Genomic DNA, 23,614 nt, shown 5'->3' on the forward strand with positions numbered 1-23,614 from the left:
TGTTGATTATTTTTTTGTTTTAATCAAGAGAAGATAAATATCCTTTGGCTAACGAATAAAACTCTATTCAAAATTCAGGTTTAATGGTTTGGTTTTCTGTTTGTATGTGGTTTCTATTGTAATTTTCCAACGTTTTTAGTATTATTTATTTATATATTTATTTGAAGCATATGTTATTATCTGATGAATTATTTTCCTATAAATTTTTTTCATAAATATCTTACCTTCTTCTTTATTCACAGGAATGGATAAAAGCTGGATGTACGAGAGAAACAAGTTGAGCCCTAAATTCTTAAAAGGGGTTCAATCGTTTATTCAGATGGCATCTAATTATATGGCGGAGAAAAACATGGATAAATGTTTATGTCCATGTGCAAATTGTATAAACGCAAGCGTTCATGTTTCATTGAATTTTGTCGAAAGCCATCTATATAAATATGGAATGGCAGGAAGTTACACGATATGGATACATCATGGAGAAGTTGATCCTAATTCCCAAAATCAGCCTAATCCAAGTTCCGCCAACGTTGATATTGATGATGATGATGATGATTATGAGGACGACGATGAAATAGTTGAAATGATACACACACAAATCGAATCGAGACGGTTGGATAGTCAAGGAGAAGGAATGGATACTGGTCGTGATGATAAGGGTGAAGTATATTTTGGAGAGTTTGTTGAGTTATTAAGTGAAGCCAAAGAAGAATTGTATCCTGGCTGCACAGATTTTTCGTCATTGACGTTCCTTATAAAGTTGATGCATATCAAGGTACTAAATCACATGAGTAAAAAGTGCTTTGAAATGCTCCTCCAACTGCTGAAACTAGCTTTTCCAAAAACCAATAGGATTCCGAAGTCATACTATGATGCCAAGAAGATGCTTCGTGACTTGGGATTGGGTTATGAATCAATCCATGCATGTAAAAATGATTGTGCAGTCTTTTGGAAAGAACACAGTGAAAGAGTTGATTGTCCTGTTTGTCATGAGTCTAGGTACAAAATTGACGATGGGAAAGGCAAGAAAATCCCGCACAAGATATTGCGATATTTTCCATTAAAACCTAGATTACAAAGGTTATTTTCATCAAAACACACAGCTAAAGATATGCGATGGCACAAGGACAAGTATGACCAGAAAGAAGGAGTTTTGAAGCATCCTGCTGATGGGGAAGCTTGGAAAGATTTTGATAATCGGTATCCATCGTTTGCACAAGATCCGCGTAACGTTCGACTTGGTTTGGCCACCGATGGATTTAATCCTTTTGGAAACATGAGCAACTCATACAGCATGTGGCCGGTGATACTTATACCTTATAATCTACCTCCTTGGAAATGCATGAAGGAGCCTTTTTTCATGATGTCACTACTTATTCCTGGCCCACAAGCACCTGGCAGAGATATTGATGTATATTTGCGTCCTTTGATCGATGAACTGAAAGAATTGTGGGATACTGGTGTGGAAACTTATGATTCCTCAAGTGAAAAAAGTTTTCGTATGCATGCAGCTGTGTTGTGGACCATTAATGACTTTCCAGCATATGCCAATTTGTCTGGATGGAGTACAAAAGGGTATTTAGCTTGTCCTGTTTGCAATGAAGATGCACCATCAATTAAATTGAGGAGCAAGATATGTTATATGGGCCATCGCCGATACCTGTCCCCTGATCATAAGTGGAGACAGAGTAATGTTCATAATGGAAAACACGATTATCGGTTTCCACCTAAGAAGTTTACAGGAGATGAACTTTTGTCCCAGATGAACAATATTAGAATTACCAATCCGGGAAAGCATCCAGATATATATGACAAGAATCGTAAGCGTTGTCCTGATGAATTGAACTGGGTAAAGAAGAGCATATTCTACGAGCTTCCATATTGGAAAGATCATTTAATCAGACATAAGCTTGATGTGATGCATATTGAGAAAAATATATGTGATAACATTGTGGGAACATTGAAGGAAAAACAAAATATACAATGGAAGCTCGTTTAGATTTGGAAGACATGAACATAAAAAAAGAGTTGCATCTTAAACGCGTGGGAAAAAAATTCATAAAACGTCCTGCGTGTTATACTCTGTCACCAGATCAAAGGAGAGATTTTTGTAAATTCCTAAAATCGGTGAAGTTTCCATATGGTTATGCCGCTAACATATCAAGGAGTGTTAACATATCAGATCCGTTCAAGATAATTAGCAGTCGAAGGAAGAATTCAACTCAAACTGTTATGAAATTTCCCTCCTGCAAGAGCTTAAATATTCACAACAGACCTGTCTTCCTTCGTGGCCAATGCATAGGTCTCTCTAACACCTGATATCCCTATCCCCGTACTTAACTTAAACAAATCCTAGAAAAACAACTAAAAAGAATGAGATGACGCAACACATACAAAAGACAACAAATAAAGAAACGCAAAACCACAGGTAAAGAAAACACATAATGTTTTTGTAATATACTGTAAGTGTGAGAATCTGCAGTATCCCATTAATTGACATTTTATCAAGCACCATATATGCATTATCCAATTCGCCAGCCCATTGATCAGAGTGGTATGAATACTGAATTTGGAGAATGACCCATAAAAAATATAAGAAAAGATTTGATTTTAGTAGGACAATACCTTGTAATCATCTGTTTGCACTTTCACCTTTTGGTATATTAGTTTCAAGGAAATGAAAGGATTTTGCTTGATTAACATCAGATAAAGAAAACAACTTGCAGTTAGCTTCATGTAATCTCTTCAAAACTGCTGCAGTTTGGAACAAGGAAATAAAGGAGTGAAAATAAGGAGTGGTGTAGTGTTGATCGTGGGAAACCAAAATTGGCCGTAAATTTGAAATGAGTATATCATGAGCGCGGGTATTAAGTAGTTGCATCAAACACGATTTAATGTAAGTTGTGTGCAATAAAAAATCTCCGTCAGATCTCATCCATGAATAAAATCCTCGGCACGGCAGAATTAGCTGAATAACTTAGGTTTTGTTTCTGAATTCAAATTTAGCTAGTAACCTTTTTTTCCCCATAAATAAGATATTTCATCAAAAGACTAAGGCTCAAGAATAGTAGGTGTTACAAAAGAAGTAGACCCATCTAGTGTGGGTGTAGATTTCCCAATATTAGATTTATCTACTTGAAATTGTTTAATACTATATGGGAGGAAAGTTTCCCCATTTGATAGTGGAATTCAAAGGTCAAACAAACTTAGCTAGAATATCCTCAACTTGATTTCCTAGTCTAGGAATAAAGAAAAATCCAAAAAGTTATTATAAAGATTAACTATTCTATTTTCTACAGTTATATAAGCTTTGGCTCGTCAAGAAATGTTTGTTGATGTTAAAGATTCTTGTTCTCAACTAGGAGAATGGGAAAGATGTTTTCATGGATGTCACTGGTGTCTCCCCTTTCACTGGTGATGGTATTCGTTCATTTTTCCTCGGAAAGGCTTTTTCCAACGCGGTTTCTAGAAAACACACTAAATATTTGGACAAGTGTACTTCTTTGGGATTTGGTCTGGGCATCTTGGCGAAGACACTTTGATTTTTTTCAAGCGTTTGAAGAATTTCTTAATTAGTAACGATGCTGATAGTGGCTTTGGTAGTTTTATTTTCCATAGATTAGGTGTTGCTATTCAAAGAGGAGTTGGAGCCCAGCTTGTTGCTAGGATTCCGACTAGGAGCTTTGTTTGAGTTTTGTAAGAACTTTACCAAAAATAAATAAGTTAAAAAAAGAAAAAAAGAAAAAAAACAACTTTGTTTTGGTTTTGTAAGGTTTTGACGTATCTGTATATAATTTTGCTTCGCATTTAATATAATGTTGTTTTACTAAAAAGAAAAAAAAACAAGAAAATAGAATTCAATAAAAAACTTTTTTATCAAAAATAGGTTTACCTATAATTCATGCTTAAAAAATAAAAACAACAAAATCCCTATAAATTAAACCTATATATCCTTGTAACACATAGGGAATGTCATGATGTATCAAAATTAATTTTCTCTAAAGGATATTATAATACATCAAAATTCATTTTTTCATTCAGATATCGTTGTAGTACAATGGTAAAGCTATTAGGTGATGTTATAAGTGACTATTAGAGATCGAAACTTGTGATCACAAAATTCTATATAGATCAAAAATAAATAATTTCTCAATTATAGCTACTTGAGCACAAACTCATCAGCAGCAAATCCTATAACGATCGGGAAGGAACAAAAAAAACGAAAAATTAACTTCTTTCTGAAGCACTCTGCTTTAGAGTATGGTATCCTACACAAAAATATTTCAAAAACATATGGGTTTACTACTTATGAACAAATCACATTCCACAAATATGGACAGGCCGATGTAGTTAACTTCGGATTCTGGTTCGTCTCAGCCAGGAACATTTTCCCACATCACCAATTTTTAAAATAGAAACAAGTATTCATTCAAAATAGTAAGAAAATCAATAACCATACAAATTTCAAAAATTACAACCAAGATTTCCCGCAATCAACTGACATTCAATCAAGTTTTCAGGAGGATTCCAGTTGATTCCGTCTCGGTGAAATTAAGCATCATGCTGCCTTGAGTGCCGAAACCGGAATTTCCGAAGAGATCTCGGTCGTCTCTCGCGGCCGAGATCGACTGCGTTTGCCCAGAATCAAAAGTCAGTACCACAAAGAAAATAGATAGTGGAAATCCAGCAATTTATCCTTAGTTGGTAAGCAGTTGTAATACATGCATTTCAGAAAGAGATGATAAAGGATATGACGAAGTTTCGTGAACAAAAAAATTCCAACCGATAGTTATATTATATATAGAAATATTGTGAGCTAGACTATTATTAGAACAACTCTATTTGGAATCCAGTTGTCCTTCCATAGAGATAGCGACTCCCAAACATAATGTTTTTTTATTATGTCAATCATATGAAATATCCTTTTCCATAAAGGATAGAGTTTGGTTTAAAATATCTTTTTTCTTAATACTAAGACCACCAAGAACCTTAATTTGTCAAAACAAGATGTCTTTCCAGCTCTTGGGATAAAACATGATATCATTCTTTAATGTCCTTCATCCAAATTTTCTTTGTGCAAAATCCATTTTAACATTATTTTGCATAAGAAATATAAATAAGTGGTGATTTTTTATACCTCCTAGTAGAGGTTTAAGTTGGGGTGTGCGAGCGCTAAAAGTTGAGACCACCCCAAGATGTGACTTAGAATGGCATAAGTTATAGTTTCGTGTTTTGTGCTGGGACAAATTAATCGGCATAGTGGCACAACACAACCTGCAAAGAAAGGATGCCATAACATGCATAAAATACTACACAACACATTTTTGAAATTTTATATTCGTTATTTTAGCTTATTTCTTTGACAATTATTACATATACATATAATATCCAAATGTATGAAAAATAATATTTTCTTTACATGAAATAAATATATTAGAACCAACACGGCACGACTCAACACTTTTATTTTTCTTGCACAACACAACATAACACGTCGTCTAACAAGGTGCAGTACAACACGCCTTAATCTCTAGATAGAACAACACACAACACAACCAGCACACTAAGGATCGATGTAACTTCGTTTGCTGAGCCGACACATCTTACACCTCTACCTCTCAGCAGGCTCCCACATAGTTAGCTAAGCTCAGTCTTAGCTGGTCGTTTAAGGAACACAGATCTCCAAACAGCTAATTTACCTCTAAAATTGTAAAATAAAAATCAAATATGTTAGTTTGAAGTAATAAGAAAATTCTTAAATATTTTTCATGCAAATATGTTCTTCAATTGGAGAATATTAAAATATCATTCTTAACATTAATTATGTGATGTGACTAAATATATAGGCAGATTTGGCAAAGTGCACCAAGATGTCTAGCATCAGGGCTTCAATGGATTTCCGAGAACTCCGATATTATTCGAATCCGCATTCAAAATATCAAATATTATTCGAAAATAATTTTTGACTTCGGATATCCGGGTATGTTACCAATCAGATACGAGTTAAGATACCTAGATATCCGCTTCCCGAAATATCCACATATGGAATAATATACATAAATATATATTTTCTCATTTGTCTTTTTTTTATTGAAAAACACTTATAAATGTTTTAATTAATTTATATTATAATATTCTATTCTTTTTACAAAAATTACAAATATTTTGTTGTTTTCTTGTTTTATGGTTTTGGATCAGATAACTATCTGATTTATCTGAAGTAAAAAGACTATTCGTTCAGATTTCGGATCGAATGAAAGTTTGTATGATTTTCGGAATCGAATACAGATAGTTCCCTATTCGCATCCGTATAAAACTATTTACGCTCTTATGCTAGCATTTCTAACTTGTTTTTGTGAAAATAAAATAACCCCTATATATCAAGAAGTAACTGGGATCAAAGTGGACTCTCTTAGCAACTTTAAGCCAGAGATTTTGTTTACCTAAACTTATTCAACCGGTGGAGACGATCAACAAGACATGTAAAGATTTTCCTTGGAGCGCGGATAATATAATTCAATAAAAAATAATTTTCATACACATTAAATTTTTTCAAAATATGATTCAGTGTTAGTTTGTTTTTCTCTGAAGTTCAAATAACAATTTTTGTATAAAAATCTTTCCATCGAAATAAATAAGATTTATTACTTTAAAAAAAATATATGTCGTTTTAAAAATATTTCCCTTAATGTTTTTGAAAAGACGAAGGTATCCAAAATATGCTCTAACAGTTATTTTTATCTTTTTTTTTAAATTTTCCACTTTTAAAAATCTATTTCGGTATTTATTTTTTAACAGTATTTATTAATGGCGAGGAAAAATGATTATCCTTATTTCATTTTTCTCTCTCGGAATATCACATCTTCTGAAACTAATACTCCCTTTAAACTAGGAATCATACGCACCTAAGACATATAAATCAAGAAACTTAGTACTCTTCAAAAAGTTTCAAAGTCAGTTATCATGAGAGGAAAAATCGCTTCCACTAAAAATTTCAGTTGAGATGAAAAATCAAAAAAATCTGGCGCGGGATCTTTCCCGCTTGTTGTTGCAGTTATTTGAGCCTAAGGTACTTATTTATAGATCGGAAGATGCTACTCTCTATCATAAAGTTTCAGATTCAGAAAGAGTCATCTGCTTTGCATACATCTTCTTTGTAAGCCATCTTCCTTGATATTTTTTTAGATTTCTCCATTAGTTCTTTTTCTTTTCATTTTTCACTCTTGTTTCTCCATCTCGCACAGATTATTTGCTTTGAATATTTTCTGATATTGTTTCTTATTTGAATTTCTGCTAGACTTGTTATGGCTACTGGCATTGCTCGTCGTGTTGTTCCTGGACAGTCACCTCCTGCTGGTTTGAATATGACAATCACTGTTTCTTTATCGTTTATTTTCTTTGAACTTGATTGGAAAAGTTATGACATATTTTCTCTTGTTACTGTATCATAGATTCATCAATGCAGAGAAGAAATGTGCGTGGGTTAACCCGGGGGATTGAAGTATCAAGAACTATGGCCATGAATAACGGAAATAAGCTTCCCGTGGTTTTTCTGAAATTGAAAAGGCACCTATTTGTTCAAATGCCCCCAAGTTGCCATCTGAATGTGGAATTATTGTAAGTGGTTTAGCTCCCCTTCAGCACGAATCCTGGACGAAAATTCCTGAGCATTATCGAAATGCTTTAATCGAACGTGTTAAGGTTTGTTAACATGTTGAATAAATTTGAAAGGATAATTTCAAAGTTACATACAATAAAGTTTTCAATTAACAAGTTATGTTTCCAAAATTGTTGTAGGACAAGTTTGTTGTTGATACTGCTGTGCCTTTCATAAGAAAATATTTGAACGACAATATGGCAAAAAAAATTACAAATCATCGGAATAAGTTGGTTAAGCATTTTAAGAGTTTCGGAACAATTGAAGAGGTGCGCATGAATCCGCATAGGAATGTATCCCAAGATAACTGGAATTATTTGTGTGACTGGTTCTCTTCGGCAACGTTTCAGGTATACATGGTGATTATACTTGCTTTAGTTTATAATTATGTATTCTATTTTGTTTAATTATTGTTCCTATTGCAGAAACGATCACTAGATGGATCTAATAATAGGGCAAAAGTTCCCTATAATCACTGCGGAGGGTCTCTTCCATTCGTAGTCCATCGAGAATTGGTATCCATTTATCTTTCAGTACACAGGTTAAACATGCTTTTTTTTTCTTTTCTTTGTTTGTTGATTTACAGTACAATACTTATGTTTTTGATTTTGATCAAACAGAAAAAGGCCCAAGAAGTGCAACTTATCTACATAAAAACTTTCCATGACACCCATACTCATAAGGTAAAAAACTCTGATGATGAAGATGAGGTGCAGTGGATAAGCAAGGAAGCCCAAATAAGACATGTATGTTACTATGAAATTGATTTTACTTATCCTATTTTTTATGTTTGGTTTGATTAATGTGTACATATGCATATAGGAAAAGATGCTTGAGTTGTATCAACAAGGAATTACAGAGGGATCTCAACCTCATGAAGAGTTTTCTATTTTTAATGAAGTGACGGGTGCTAAGAAATACAAAAGACAACGTGTTTCTTCGGCTTCATCTTCTGATGGAGTGGTTAATGAGTTTCGTGATTTAATTGAGATATTGAATGAAAAGATCAAAAGCCAAGAGGACCATATTTTGAAATATCAAGATGAAATCAAGGAAATGAAAGATGAAAATCAGAAAATGAAGGATGACAATGTTGCTTTTAAGGAAGATATGCTTAGTCAACTGGGTTTTGCTCCCGCTATGTTTTATAACCTTCACATTCCACCACAGGAGCACAATTAATGAAAGTTCCAGATGAAGTTTGTTTAGGTTGCAAGTTTATCGTTTAAGTTTTTTTATGTATGTTTTAGGTTGCAAGTTTATCGCATAGTTTGTTTATGTAAGGCAGTTTGTTTTAGGGTTTGTTCGTATTTAATTAGTAAGTTATCTTAGGTTTGCAAGTCTATTTTATGTAAGTATGCCTTATGGTCAAGTTGTCAATGTATGTCAAATTGTGTTAAGTTTGTTTGTCTATTGTGCAACTTTTAATTTATATATAAGTATTAAGTTTTTTATTATTACTTGCCTTATAATTTTTATTTATTTTCTGAAGCATGTTTTATCACATGTTCTTTAGATATGTAGTATTTATTTTTATGAATTATTGCCAATAACGGAATTTTTAAAAAATAATTATTATGTTTAATTTTCTTTGGAGAGAAATTTTCACCACTTAATCTTATTTTTAGAAACAAGGTATCCATCACCAAAATTTGTTTTCGCAATAAAATATTTTATCATTAAAGATAGGTTAGGTAAGAAAATATTTTTCTTACTAAAATTAGAATTTGTGATTATTTTTTGGTCACAATATTTTCTCGTTAAAGATAGTTTAGGTAACAAAATATTTTTCTCATTAAAAATAGATTCTGTAATTATTTTTTGGTCACAATATTTTCTCATTAAAGATAGTTTGGTAACAAAATATTTTTCTTATTAAAAGTAGATTCTGTGATAATTTTTTTTGGTCACTGTAAATTTCTTTTACAGACAAATATATTTGTTGTTGAAACCATATTCTGCGATAACCTTTATACTCGTAAAAAACTATTTTTATGATAAATTAGTTTGTCGGTAAACAAATTTTTAACGAGAATTTAATCCACTCGCTATAGTCTATTTTCGGTGATAAAATAATATTTATCGTTAAAATTGCTTTCTGTGATGGACTAACTTTTTAGCCACCGAATGCTTTTCCTGACGGGGATTTACCGACCACAAGGGGACAAACTTTTTCCATAAAAAACAAATTTTAGGGACAAAAAAAAGGCTTTCGCAACAATATAATTTCTCGCAAAACATGGTTTTTTTTGTAGTGAACTGTGGAAAAGTATGAGAAGCAATAGTGTGACGGAGGAGATCCCACCCCCATCAAATTTGGGAAGATAACTACCTCCGGGAACTAGGAGTCATGAGTTCTGCAGGTATCATCGTTTTCATGGGCATCACACGAATGATTTTCGAAACATCCGAAGAATTATACTCCGTCTAGTAGAACAGGGAAAACTCGCATATTTCCTGGAAAATTATGCGCCTCCACCACCACCCCCACCTCGTGACAATCAACAAGTGTACCGAATTTAAATAGATCGGGGAACCCAAAAACTGAATTGTAATTCGATAATACATTCAGCCAAGAGCATCCAAAATTTCCATGATAACATACTCAAGAGAGTGCATAAGAGGGACTTCGAGGGAAATGAGATACTCAGCATCGCGAAGAAAGAGGCATTAGAAGAGTGGAAGAAGAGAGAAATAACATTTTCAGCAAAAGACGTACCTGAAGGAGGAGCTTCACATACGGACCCATTGGTCATAACCTTGAATTTTTGGAAGTACTCAAAGTGGGAGGAGGACCAGGACAAGAAAGATAAAATTTGGGCAATAGATAGAATCATGGTAGATACAGGGAGCTCGGTTGACATACTATTTTATAATGCGTTTAGAACCATGGGGTACAAGGATTCTGACCTGTTGCCATCGACATACAACATATATGGGTTTAACGGGGTTGCATCAAGGCCAAAGGGAGAACTAGTCGTAAAAAATTTCGCGGGCGAGTTGGAAACAAAAGTTACAGTCTGCGTGATAGATATAGACTCTCCTTATAACGTTCTCATAGGCCGGCCGTGGATACAAGGGATAAAAGGAGTTGCTTCAACATATCATCAGGCAATACGATTCCCTATGCCAAGTAAGGTAGGAGAGATCAGAGGATATCTGAAGGAAGTTCAAGAAGGTAACCAAAAGGAAGTCCATAACTATGACGAGAAAATAAGAAAAAAGATATAACAAAAGAAGAAGACGCGCGAAGCAAAAAGGGCAGAGCAGCTGATGGTATTCAAATTTGGGGTAAGCGAAGCGCAGACTACGTCACAAAAGGGTATATAAGAGTTGGATAAAATGTTGGTTGCCAATGAAAAGGACCATGAGGTAACACCGGAGAAGGAAATTCGAATGGAACTAAAGCAAAATGGAAAGACAAAGAGAGGGAAAATAGCTGAGGCAAGCAAAGTAACAAAAAATGAGAAAGAAACCCCCATCGCCAAGGAAAAACAAACCCCACGAGGTGGAGAAAAGGCAAACGTTACTAAGCGCAAAAGGATATCGATACAAGAAACTGAAGGAAACGTCGAAGGAAGGGAAGCACAAAGTTCTAGAAATAAGCAGAAAAACACTTGTGGAGAAGACAAGGAGATGAAACGATTAAAGGAAGAACTCTACCAAGAAAGGCGAAGGAAAGAAGACCTGGTAAGGGAACGGATAAGGCTAGAAAGGAAAAACGAGAAACTCGTAACTAAGAATAAACACCTGAAAGAAAAACAAGCGGAGCACAACACCCTAAGAGGAGAGAATGCCTCGGGAAGTAAATTGGCAGTTGATGGGTATCATGAGTATTGGCGAAATACGGAGAGGCGAGGTGAGCGAGATGAAAGGGAAGATTTGAAAAGAGCCATACAAAATAACAGGAGGGAGTTCAGAGAAAATAAATATCGAACGCAACAATTGATGATGGCCAGTAAGAAGGGAACAACAAGCAATCTCTCGGCGGTAGGAAGAACATCTGGATTGCAGGGGCAGCCAGAAATGATGAACAAATGTGCGAGAAGTAAGCCCTGCAAACCGGAAATAGCATTCTCGTTGAAACAAAGGGAAAATATTAGATCATAGCTCGGTCGACCTCGCATGCGTTGCTATATCAAGCATGTTTTTCAATGTTAGTGATCAAAACTATGAGTCTTGATTTCTAGTTTATTATAGCTAAGTCTCGGACTAGGATAGAAAAGTGTAGTTGAGCTCAAGGACATCATGGCGATTCATCATACAACGACGAAGATCTACTCAAGGAACCGTGGAACTTCATCAACAAAAAGGTATGTGGATACTTGAACTTATCTATCACTCAAAAGTCTATCTATTCTATCTCCTACTTCTTATGAGGAAAAAAGTCGTATGATATATAGACTGGATCATACACATTTGACATTTCGAGCTGAGTATTCACTACTTATCTTTTTCTCGAAATCGTGTGTTGGTAAAGAGTTTCGCTTTGATCAAGTTTATCTTCACCTAGTGACGAAAGTCATGAAAAGTTTCAATTACTTTGAGAATTGCTCTGACGTGAAACGGTCTGTGAATAACGGCTATATAACGTCCTCTGAGAATGTCTCAATGATTGGAATGAGAGTTTAGATTACATAACCATGTATTCCTTAATCCGAAGTTTTCGAACTTTGTTGATTGAGAGAAACCGGAGGAATTGGCTTTGCCAAGTCCGCGAACCCAGTCCGCGAACTCAGTCCGCGAACTGACGGAAGTTCTCTTGCCGAGAATTTCTGCTGGGATTTTCCAAAAACTTGTTTGCGTGTTTAGTCCCCGAACTCAGTCCGCGAACCTAGTCCGCGAACTGGCGGAAGTCTCTTTGCCGAGATTTTCTGCTGAGTTTGGAAAACTCTGCCGGTTGCCTTAAGTCCGTGAACTTATTTGTGAGCTTAGTGGTTATGATCTAAAGATGTGCTCTGAACATGAAACTTAAATTACTAAGGAATGCTTTATGCAAACCGTGGCTATAAAGTTCATGAGCCGATTCATCGAATCGAATCATCTTTGTTTCGATTGTCTCTTTGTAGTTACATAGGATCTCATAGCAATTGAACAACTCTCTAACTAGTTCATTTGAGTCAATTGAACTAGTTATGGTGAAGAAGAACTAAGTCAATATGAAATGCTCATATGGTTAACCTTTTGGGTTACTATGTTGAACCAACATACACGTACACGTTTGGGTACGGTTTTCACAAACCCAGTAAACGTCTACCCAAGTGTGTATGACAAGCTAAGTTTTCGATATAACGGTTGAGAAATATTAGCTTGAATCTAAATCAGGTTTTCATCTAACGATGAATATGGATTGCTTTGTAACTAAGGAAAAACCCTGATTTGAAGGCTATATAAAGGAGACATCTAGCATTGTGGAAAACTAATCCCCACACGTCTGTGTGATACTAGTGCGCTCGCTAGAGTCGATTCTCCTTTAACCTTTGGTTTTCTTCTCTAAAACCAGGTTAACGACTTAAAGACTTCATTGGGATTGTGAAGCCAGACCGATACTACTTTTATCGTAGTTGTGTGATCTGATCTTGCATATTCTATCGTACGAGTACAATCTATTGATTGGCTTGATATCGTGAGAGTTCTCTGATAGGCAAGATAAAGAAGTCACAAACATATTCGTCTCACTGTTTGTGATTCCTCGACAAACCGCTTGTGTAGTCAAGAAGGATTTTTGAGAGGTGATTGATTAATCTAGGATGTTCTTCGGGAATATAAGACCGGATTATCAATTGGTTCATGTTCACCTTGATTTTATATTTTAAGAAGGAACAAAACCTAGGGTTTTTCTGTGGGAGACAGATTTATCCTTTTATAGACTTTTCTGTGTGAGAAAGATTTGTTTATTATCAAGTCTGCGATTTTGGGTTGCAGAAACTCTTAGTTTTGGGTGAGATCAGCTAAGGGAATCAAGTGCGCAGTATCCTGCTGGGATCAGAGGCGTAGGTAGTACAACTGTACCTTGGATCAGTGGGATACTGATTGGGGTTCAACTACATTCCAGTCTGAAGTTAGCTTGGAGTAGGCTAGTGTCTGTAGCGGCTTAATACAATGTGTGTTCAATATGGACTAGGTCCCGGGGTTTTTCTGCATTTGCAGTTTCCTCGTTAACAAAACTTCTGGTGTATGTGTTATTTCTTTTCCGCATTATATTTTATATAATTGAAATAATACAGGTTGTGCGTTAATATCATCAATTGGAAATCCAACCTTTGGTTGTTGATTGATATTGATTGATCCTTGGATATTGGTCTTTGGTAGCGTCCAAGTTATTCCTTGTGTTTGATTAAAGACTCGCTATTGTTTTAGCTTGAGTAAATCAAAACAAGTGAGAGATATTGACTCCTTGAGATACTTTAATCTAGATTGAGTCTGACTGTCTACTTTAATCTAGATTGCTAAACGAAATATTGGGTGGTGTTGTTAGACCCTCGCTTTTTCAGAAAATGAAAGCCTGCGAAGTATTGTGGCGAGATCGGATACGATTTGCGGTGAGCTGAAAGGAAGGTTGTCAGAAGAAGATTTAGTGTGCTCATTCATCTATGCGTTTTCAACAAAACACCCTTTATTTTGGACATTGTTCAAAATCAGGAATGAGGTAAAGATGAAGGAGTTGAAAAAGTATCAATCTGAACATATTCGCACAGAAGAAGAATACTAATAACCAAAGAAGGGTCGTAGAAAAAAGAAGATTGTACTTATTATAATGAATTTATCATTTGGCAATGTATCAGATTTACAAAATGGTAACAATGATATTTTTGAATTTTGATGAATCAACTCAAGGATGTGAATTTTCATACATACGGAATAACCAAAAAAATAAATAAACCCCAACCCAAACAGAATAAGACCTCGCATTAGGAGGAAAATAAGATACACGAAATAAACAGTTTCTAGGGAAACTTAAAACCACGGCGTGCACCCTAGTTTGCACGAGAGTGCAAGAGGCAAGTCCTAACGCACGTCGTGAACAACTCTCAGAACGATAAGCTAGGGTAAATGATAAGACCTATCCGTCGAGGGTCCCTTTTATGATGGCCTTCGGTAAGGGGTGCATAAATATGACCAAGGCGCCGACGTATTCGGTTGAGCTGCGGGTGCCTGGGACGTCTGGAGCGTTACCGGCCATGTCCATATGGCAATTTTTGGCTACGATGCACTCGATCCCAAAGAAACCCCACTTAGGGTGTGACTTTGTAACCACGAGCCATATCGGCGAAGGGGATAAGAAGTCACAAAAACAACTGAATGTCGTAATAACTGGATGTGAGGAGACCAACATGCATGTTAGGGTTAACCTCCTTGAAGGGGAAATCAGGGGGAATATAAAGGGATGACACCCTCTAGATTAGGGAGTTGTGTGACCAAAAAAGACGGCAATGTCATGGGGCTAACATTCATGGGAATATCTAGGCATGTCACATTGTCGCAAGATGGGGTTCAAAACGAATGTTAAGACGAGGTTAATGGATTATTATTTGAAAGAATAATAAGCGCCTGATACTTCGTCGAATTAAGATCCTTCAAAAAGGATGAGGTGCAATAAGACCATAATTAGGAGGCACAATAAGACCTCGAAAAGTAACACACGAATAAGAAACAGAATTGAAACCCTTACCCGGAATAACATTAAAGGCAATACGGAGGCAAACACAAGCAAACACCAGGAACAAGATTATCATGAAATGCGAAATAGAGGCAAGGGCAAACAAAATAAGACAGTGGAAGAAAGTTTAAGCAACAAAAGACAAGGACAACACGGGGGCATAAGCGAGATCTCAAAATAAGAATACGCAATGGGGAAAGTAATAGAGTTCGAAGCCTGAGCGAGATAAAACCAGAATTACTTCGCCAAAATATCAACTAATCCATTTCATGCCTCGGGAAGGAACAAAAGAATAAGAGGAAAGTATATACTTTAAATTTTATTATTCTTTTGAGTCTTCCCTCGGCAAGTATATACTCGACGAGGGGAGGTGTGATACTCTGTTAGAAAACTATGATACTGATATGACTTAACGAAAGTATATTACTTGAAAAACAACCGAAAATATATAAAAGGATCCAAGATATTCTGCCCCCCAAGCTTGGGAGCGCCCAGATGGAGAAATTGTTTCCAAAATAACTAAGGTTGAAACTTAAAGTATGGAAAAAGAGAAGTTAAGATTGTTGCTGAAGAGGAATGCCATCAGTGACTGATATTTTGGGGATATCACCACCAGCCTCGCCAAGACACCGGTATCTGCATTAGGATTTGAGGGTTGTCAGGGAAAACTTGTAGAAGCAAATGAATCTTTGGGATTTTCCTCTTCGACCTTGGCCTCCTCGTTCTTCTGATTCTCGTCACCTTCATCAAACCTCTCTTCTTCGCCTGAGACGATTCTGTCGTCGATTGGATGCTCATCGTCAGAGAATATTTCTAGAGGAAAGGTGGGATGAGAGAGGCCACGCTCATCGCAGAAATTGTTGAAGAGAGATACCAGGTAGTTCTGGGTATTCTTACGAGATAACTTCGCTAATTTTGCGGAATCCTCCATCATATCGTCGATATCAGCATTCAAATCCTTAACTTCATCTCTGAGGCGAGAAGCCTCGTTGCGAGACTCATCCCTTTCACGAGAAAGGTGAAGGACTTGATTCTTGTAACGCTCTTCGGATTCTACAAAGACGAAATAAGATTTTATCAGAAACCTGAAATTTGATCTAACCATAACTATGCACAACACCTAAAACTACCTTCCATTTGTAAGATAGTGGTGTTCAAAGTCTCTTAGATATCAGAATACAAATGATCTAGCATGGAGACTTCTAGATTCAACTCTCGGAGCTGAACGCATAACTCGTGATACGAATTGTCCCAGCCTTTGCCATGACCAGACTTCGAAGTATCTTTGTTGGGATGTATGACGAGAGTACCCTTGTTCTTACGAAGATAAACACACTTAACCTGAGAATAAGATTTAACGGACTTTGGGAACGAAGAATCCTTCAGTTGAGCCTGAAGAAATTCCACCTTTTTCTTCAGAAAATCAATCTCCTTGTTCAAACCAGTAACTACGCCACAAGATTTACGAAGATCAACCAATACTTGATTATTCCTGTTGATTACGCGTTCCTTATCTTCCTCCAATCTCTTAATTAAAAATATGTATGAGGAGTGAAGATTCCTCGTAGTGGTGAGAGAGTTATTGACTCGCTGGAGTTCTAACTTGAGGTGTTTATTCTCGTCGTGAAAATGATGATTAAATTCTTCATTACGAGAGCAATCGATAGACAAACGGTCCACTTGCGAGAAAAGGGTCTCGACCTTCTCATTCAAAATCTCATTTTCAGTCACATAGCAATCATTTTGAGTTGAGAGGTTCAAGTTTTCAGCACAAATATCTTCAAGTAAGGCAGACGCTTCGGAAGCATCTATTTGACGTTTCATGCATCGAGATTGACGAAATACGAAATAAGAAAATAACAGACATAATGAAAAGGCAAGAAATGGATCTACAAGGGAAAGAACATACTCTGAAGCTTCTCCATCTTCTTGTCTTTCTTAGTGGAGTATTCTTTCTCTTCGTTAAGCTCCTTCTTCAAGGCCTTGATTTGAGCACCATCCTTCCTCGTTTTCTCGCGGACAAGCCTAATCTCCACTAAGCTGGGAATGTGACGATTAACTTCCTGCGAACCGACAAATAGAAATTTAGAAACGGGTCTCGCAATGCTACGAAGATGCAGTTGAAGAAGTGTAAAAGGCTCACCAGATTCATTAAAGCGGAATGTTGTTGGAGAGTCAAATTCATGGAGGCGTCCAGCAGGACGGATGAATCTTGAGAGAGAAATTCATCAGCACTGAAATTCGCCAGAGACTCAAGGGAACGAGACCTCATGGCGGGATCTTCGCGAGCCTTGTGATAAATATCTTGCAGAAACTTCATGTCGGGATCATAAATAGGATTAGACACCACAGGCGAAACCTTTTGCTTTCCCCTTTTACAAGGGGAAGGTTTCTCAGGGGATTCCTCGCGATGCACGACCAAAGGAGGAGGAACGGGAGGATCAACAATTTTGGGAGAAGTAGTTGTACGAGAGCAAGAAGACTGATGCTTAGGAGGAGCATGATGAGTTGGGGGAACGACAGAACTCCTAACTGCGGTCAAACCAGCCAAGTCCAAGGTCCTACGTTGCCTTTTAGGATCGCCAAAAGAAGGGGCATGTGAGGTACCAGTATGTGAAATAACAAGTTCAAAACGATTAGGGGATGACGGGATTGTAACACATGAAGTGGTAATTTTCAGAAAATTAAAGATACCTGATTTAAAGGGGAAGGCGGAGTGTGATGATCATGTCTTTTTCGTCCCCCAGTTGGGTCGGCAGCAGGCTGCTTAACAAGGGGAATATCATCCTACGAAAAGTAAAGGGTTAGAATCTAAGGTTACATTGCGAAAAATAAGGTAATGTGCGAAGTGGATACCTGATTGGGAGCAGGAGATTCAACAGTAACACCCCTTTCCTTGCGATCCTTGAGAAGACCAGCAACAAGAATCTCGTACTGAATAAAAAGGAAAGGGGATATAAGAACGAACAAATCCCAAAGAAATATAAAGGTCTAAGAGAAAAAGTAATACCTCAGTTGGCGTGGACCATCGAAGCTTCCAGGGATCGCAGCCGGCAAGATAACAATGTTCTGGAAGAGGACCAGTGCGAGGAATCCCTTTCTCATCAACACCCCAGACTAAGGGCCCCCCTACCACCAGAGGAAACATCGTCCAGTCTTCGTCACAAGAAGAGCGAAGTCGGTCATCTCGCCCCGGTTTGAGAGGATCCAAGTCTAAAAGAAGAGCCTTGGACGGGGCATAAATGGTGTTCCTGATGAGCTCAATACCCCACTCTTGATACTTTCTCGTGCATGTAAATCTAGCGGAATAATTAGCCACGAAAGAGTCCACATTATAATCACGAGTGTCGTACTCCTTAGCCACTAACGGAACTTGCGAAGTGTCATTCTTTGAGTGAATCATAAACTCGTTGGAGATGCGAATTGCATTGCCAGAAAGCTGGAAAGCTCCACACTGAAGTCTGTTCAGAATCTCGAGGAAGACAGGGTTAGAGGGGTCGTAGAGGGGAAAAGATAACCCAGCTCTTAACTGACCAACGGTGACAATCATCTTGTCTGCAGACCAAACATCGGACTGAATCCACCTATAATTAAGCTCCATGTCTTGAGTTGCAAAGATAGGAGGACTTACAAAAGAATCGACGGCGGGGGTCAAAGTTAATCCTATCTTCTGAAAGTCTGCTTGGAATTCCTCGAAGGTATTGAGTGGGGTAGGTGATGAAGCTTTCTTTGGGGCCACGAAGACAAAAGAAAAGCGAGAAAAATTGAAAGAAAAGAAGGATGACATAAATGGCAGAAGCAGGAGTAGGAGCAGTAAAGACGTGAGTTCGAAGCAAAGAATAATGAAGAAGAAACTCAGAACCAGGTTAAAACGTGATATTTATAGTATAAAGGAGATAACCGGAAAAACGAGTTGTCGACACGTTCGAGGAATCCTGACCGGTAGCAGCCGGTTACCAAGAGAACGTGGCAGCCAAGGAATTCCGAGCGGTTCTTATTCCGTCCTCATGTGACTCGAACAGAATAAGAAAAGGCAAAATGTAGGTACAAAAAATAGGCTCGCCACGTGGTCGTACAGGAAGGCACGAATTAGGTCTGAAGAATCTCACTCAAATATCTTGCATCGTTCCCAAGATCCCAATCAGTGACTTGTCAAATCAAAAGTCAGAATCACCTCGTCACTGATTAACGACACGAAATAAGAAAACCTGTACGCAAGGAGGAATCCCAAAATGAAGTAACTCGCATAATGAATCTAAAACGCGAAGGATCAATTGGAGTACCCAACAAGGCACCAGTCACGAAATCAGATAGGCGAAGTAAGGTTACTTAGTTGGAATGTTAATCTGCGAAGTCAGAAAATTGTCGAACAAAAAAAGAGACAGCTGTCCCGACACACTTCCAAGGTTGTCAGCGAAAGGAAGGGAAAAACTTTATGGAAAATGGTCTGGGCGAAATATAAAACACCTCCACGAGAACCTGGTGACGATAAGGCGAAGTAAAATGAGCTGTATTCCATTACGATTGGATGGTCTATAAATAGAGACCCTTGAGCAATGTAGGGGGTCGAGATTTTGGGGTAATAATAGTCTTGCTTAGAGGGTGAGAGTAGGGTTTTCCCGGTATCCAAAACTTGTATTTTCACTTCCTGGAGTGGTTGATCAATAAATATTTTCTTGTCCAAAATATTTGTTATGTCTTATATCTTGTTTGTTTCCTATTTGGATGTGCTAATGGATTTCCATTAATTATAAAAGGTACGATGTCAGTAGAAATAAGTTAACAGAAATCCAGTAGTTATAAAAGGTACGATGTCAGTAGAAATAAGTTAACAGAGATGACATCCGGCTAGTCCTAGGTAGTGTCTAATTTAAAAATGAGGATGCTATGACTTGACTAGAGTTGACTGAAAAAGACTGATACTTTTCATGTTTTTCCAGTGCTTAATCAAATATTTATGTTGTATGCTGAATTTGGTGATCAAATATATGTACTCGGAATCGATCAAAAGAAATAAAAAATCTACTCGGATGTTCAAATAGTTTGTAAACATACACTGGTTGTGTACTAAAGAAAAATTAGATCATCAAGTAAAGTAAATTAGCTGAAAGATAACAGATAACACCCAAATCATAGACTTAAAGCTCGTCTTCAAATTCCGAAAGAGGGGTTATCTGTGCCTCCAAACCCTTCCTCCTCCTTATGTCCCTAACGAGATCTGCAGCATAAGTATTAGGATCCAAAGGATCAGCCATGATTATATCCCAGTGATCAAACACGCACTGGGGTAAAGCCTGTCCTGATGTCGCATTCTTAAGCTGGTAACAGAAACCAAATGACTCACTGACGGGTAGATAAGCTTTGATATTGTAGAGTGGAGATCCTGGGCTGCGTTACCTCAAAGACGTGGCCACGATTCTGATTGAGAACACTGTAAACACCACCAAGAGCATTCAGCGAAGCTCGGATCTCGACTAGGTAAACAGGTTCTAAAAATCTAGGCTGGCCTATGAGCTGTGAGGCATGCATAGCCCTCCTAACGGTTGGAATGATCTGCCCACTATATCTGTGACCGGCATCAGAATGGAGAACTACATCACATAGCTCAAAGCATATACCCCTCATGGTCTCTTCTGCTACCGCACCCTCCTTTGACGCCCACTCAAACCCTGCGACAACTGAATCTTTGATTTCATTAAGATACTGAACTCCCTTACACGTATCCACAACCATGTTCGGACCAGTAGTATCAGGACCAGAACACCAAATCTTCTTTGCAAGATCCTCATTCCATCCAAACTCTTCAGATAAGATCTTTGACCGAACTTTGGGATCATCTCCTGGCCCAATACGGCCATCATCGATGGCTTCAGCAAGTCCATCCTCAAGCGGCCGCGCCTCCATGTAGAAACGGTTGTGCTTGTTTGGAGACTTGCTCATCACAGCTCTGGAAGATTTTTGTAGCACTGTCTCACGGAATGAAACTACAGGATCAGACATGTAAATTCCTGCACCACCAATGAAATCTTTCTGCAAGTTCTTCAAACAGTTCTCAACATAAAGTACTCCAGCACCTGCAACAACGTGCTCGCCCGACTCCTCAATGGTACATACCACCAAAGGATCGGATTTGGACAAACACTTAAGCCCTTCAACCAGCTTGGGAAGGTCAGAGGAAAACTGACACTGCACAGCAACACGCATAACGGGAGAAACAGAAAACTTCATGGCTCTAATAGGATGAGCATCAACTTCCTCTTCGTTTGTTAGTGTTGCATTCTTGGTGATAAATTGATCCAATCCAACTAGAGAAACCGTGTTACCGCAAGGTACATCCTCAATAGACTCATGTTTCTCTTGCATCCAGATAACACTTCTCTGGACACTCTCGGTGTACAAGTCTTTCTTCCCGCCAGGAACGTAATTAGGTCCCATGATTCTGACCTTAGCACCCGTTCCAACCTTACCTTAAAAGACACGACCAAAGGCAAAGAATCTACCCTTTTCGGAGGTGCGAATCATCTTAGACACGTACATCATAAATGGACCTTCGGGATCACAGTTTCTGATGGCATCGGCATACTGGTCATCAAGAGGACCCTCGTACAAGTTCTCTACATGGTACCTCTGAGCTGTTGAAGGAGAGGGGAGATGAAAGATCATCATATGAAGAAGCGTAGAAGCTGCAGGTAGCCAAGTCTGCATCACACGCTTCATCAAAGGCTTCCCAATCAACTCTTTCTCGTCATTCTTCATTGTGACGCCAAGCTTTTGCAACATAGGCCACAACTTGTCCTTTTCATCATTCATGCAAGTGGAAATGATCTGTTTGATCGGTTCATAACAGAACTGGACAAACCCACACTTGCATGTAGCAGAAGCAGTTCTTGTGGTAGTCCATTTCTTAGTTGCTGGGTCAAAGAAGTTCTTACCTCAAAGCATCTCCGTCATGTTACTGACATCAACTCCGAACTTGGAAGCATACATGTTTGCGAAAGTGGTTAAAGTGAAAGCCCAACCGTGCATACCAGAAGAAAAGGCAACCGTTCCTTTGTCAGGGTAAACTTGGACGTCGCCCAGGATTGGATCTTCATACGTGGCCATAATTACATTGGCATTCTCGATGAACCTGGAGAAATTCTAATAAGCCTCTTCTCCGTCGACCTGTAGCTCAAGGAAACATCTGTCCATCTTGTTGACAGTCAGAACAGACCTGATCCTTTCTCCAAGAGCTTGTCGTAGGACAGTCTCAGTTTGGACACAGACACCATCAACACAGTCCACCACCACAAGTGCACCATCAGTAATACGTAATGCAGCTGTGACTTCAGAAGAGAAATCAATGTGACCAGGTGAATCAATAAGGTTGATGAGGTACTCATTACCAACTCTTTCTCCTTTGTAGTCCTTCAAAGACTCATCAGTCATCTCGTAATATAGAGAGATACCAGTTGATTTTATAGTCATGCCATGTTTTGCCTCATCTGCATGGGTATCCATCATCCGAACATCACCAGCAGCTTCTTGCGCAATGATACCAGCAGCATCCACTAGAGAATCTGTAAGTGTGGATTTTCCATGGTTTACATGAGCAATGACTGGCATGTTCCTAATATTATGTTTCAGGTCCATAATACGATGGAGCTCCTGAGTCGTAATCTTCACCATATCTAATAGTTATGAACGAACTTTGCTCTTGTTTTATCAGTAGAAGGATCCCTACCTAATATACACCAGAACCAGAGAATAACTTGTGTAAATAATTTATTAACGCGAACATACAACACAAATTTGCGCATGCAACCAATTCATCACGTAGTAAAGAAGAATCTTATGACCAAAACTAACATATAACATCTAATAAGTTTGAGATAAACAACCTGACAGTAGAGAACCACCGTGGGTAACAGAGCAGTTTTAGAAGAAGAGGTTTTTAGCTCTCTCTCAGCTTTTGATACGCCAATGAAACTGTTTAGGTTCAAATCATGCATGTATCTATACGTTTCCTAATTAATATCTAGAGTCTAGACTATATTTTAGGAAGTTTCATGTGCATAGGGAAGAAGGTGCAAGCTGGTGGTAAAAAATCTTAGGTCAGGGTCAGGGTCAGGGTTGCTGTTGCTGGTGGTAAAAAATCTTCCCGAAAACCTAAATATATAATGATGGTGCAAGACCCATTGTGGTGGCAGGCTATGGAAGAAGAGCTCTCAGTATTGAGCAAAACAGGTAAATGGATATGGTAAACGAGTTGATCCAACTTAAATATTTTTCTTAGAACTCACAATGGTCATACCAGATAC

At 37.8% G+C, this 23,614-nt stretch overlaps 1 protein-coding gene and 1 pseudogene across 1 annotated transcript; one reads left to right on the forward strand and one right to left on the reverse strand.

Moving 5' to 3' along the window:
• Window positions 1–244: 244 nt before the first annotated feature.
• On the forward strand, window positions 245–1,996 carry LOC113315969. Its single transcript, XM_026564207.1, has one exon. It carries the CDS (start codon window positions 245–247, stop codon window positions 1,994–1,996), a length of 1,752 nt encoding a protein of 583 aa, XP_026419992.1.
• Window positions 1,997–20,452: 18,456 nt separating this feature from the next.
• LOC113315236 lies at window positions 20,453–22,985 on the reverse strand (annotated as a pseudogene).
• Between the last annotated feature and the right edge of the window lie 629 nt (window positions 22,986–23,614).

This window comes from Papaver somniferum, chromosome 10 (assembly GCF_003573695.1).
Source record: "Papaver somniferum cultivar HN1 chromosome 10, ASM357369v1, whole genome shotgun sequence".
NCBI lineage: Eukaryota > Viridiplantae > Streptophyta > Magnoliopsida > Ranunculales > Papaveraceae > Papaver > Papaver somniferum.

Excerpts from the sequence above, each read along its gene's own strand:
- LOC113315969 (XM_026564207.1), top strand. The coding sequence starts at position 245 with ATGGATAAAAGCTGGATGTACGAGAGAAACAAGTTGAGCCCTAAATTC.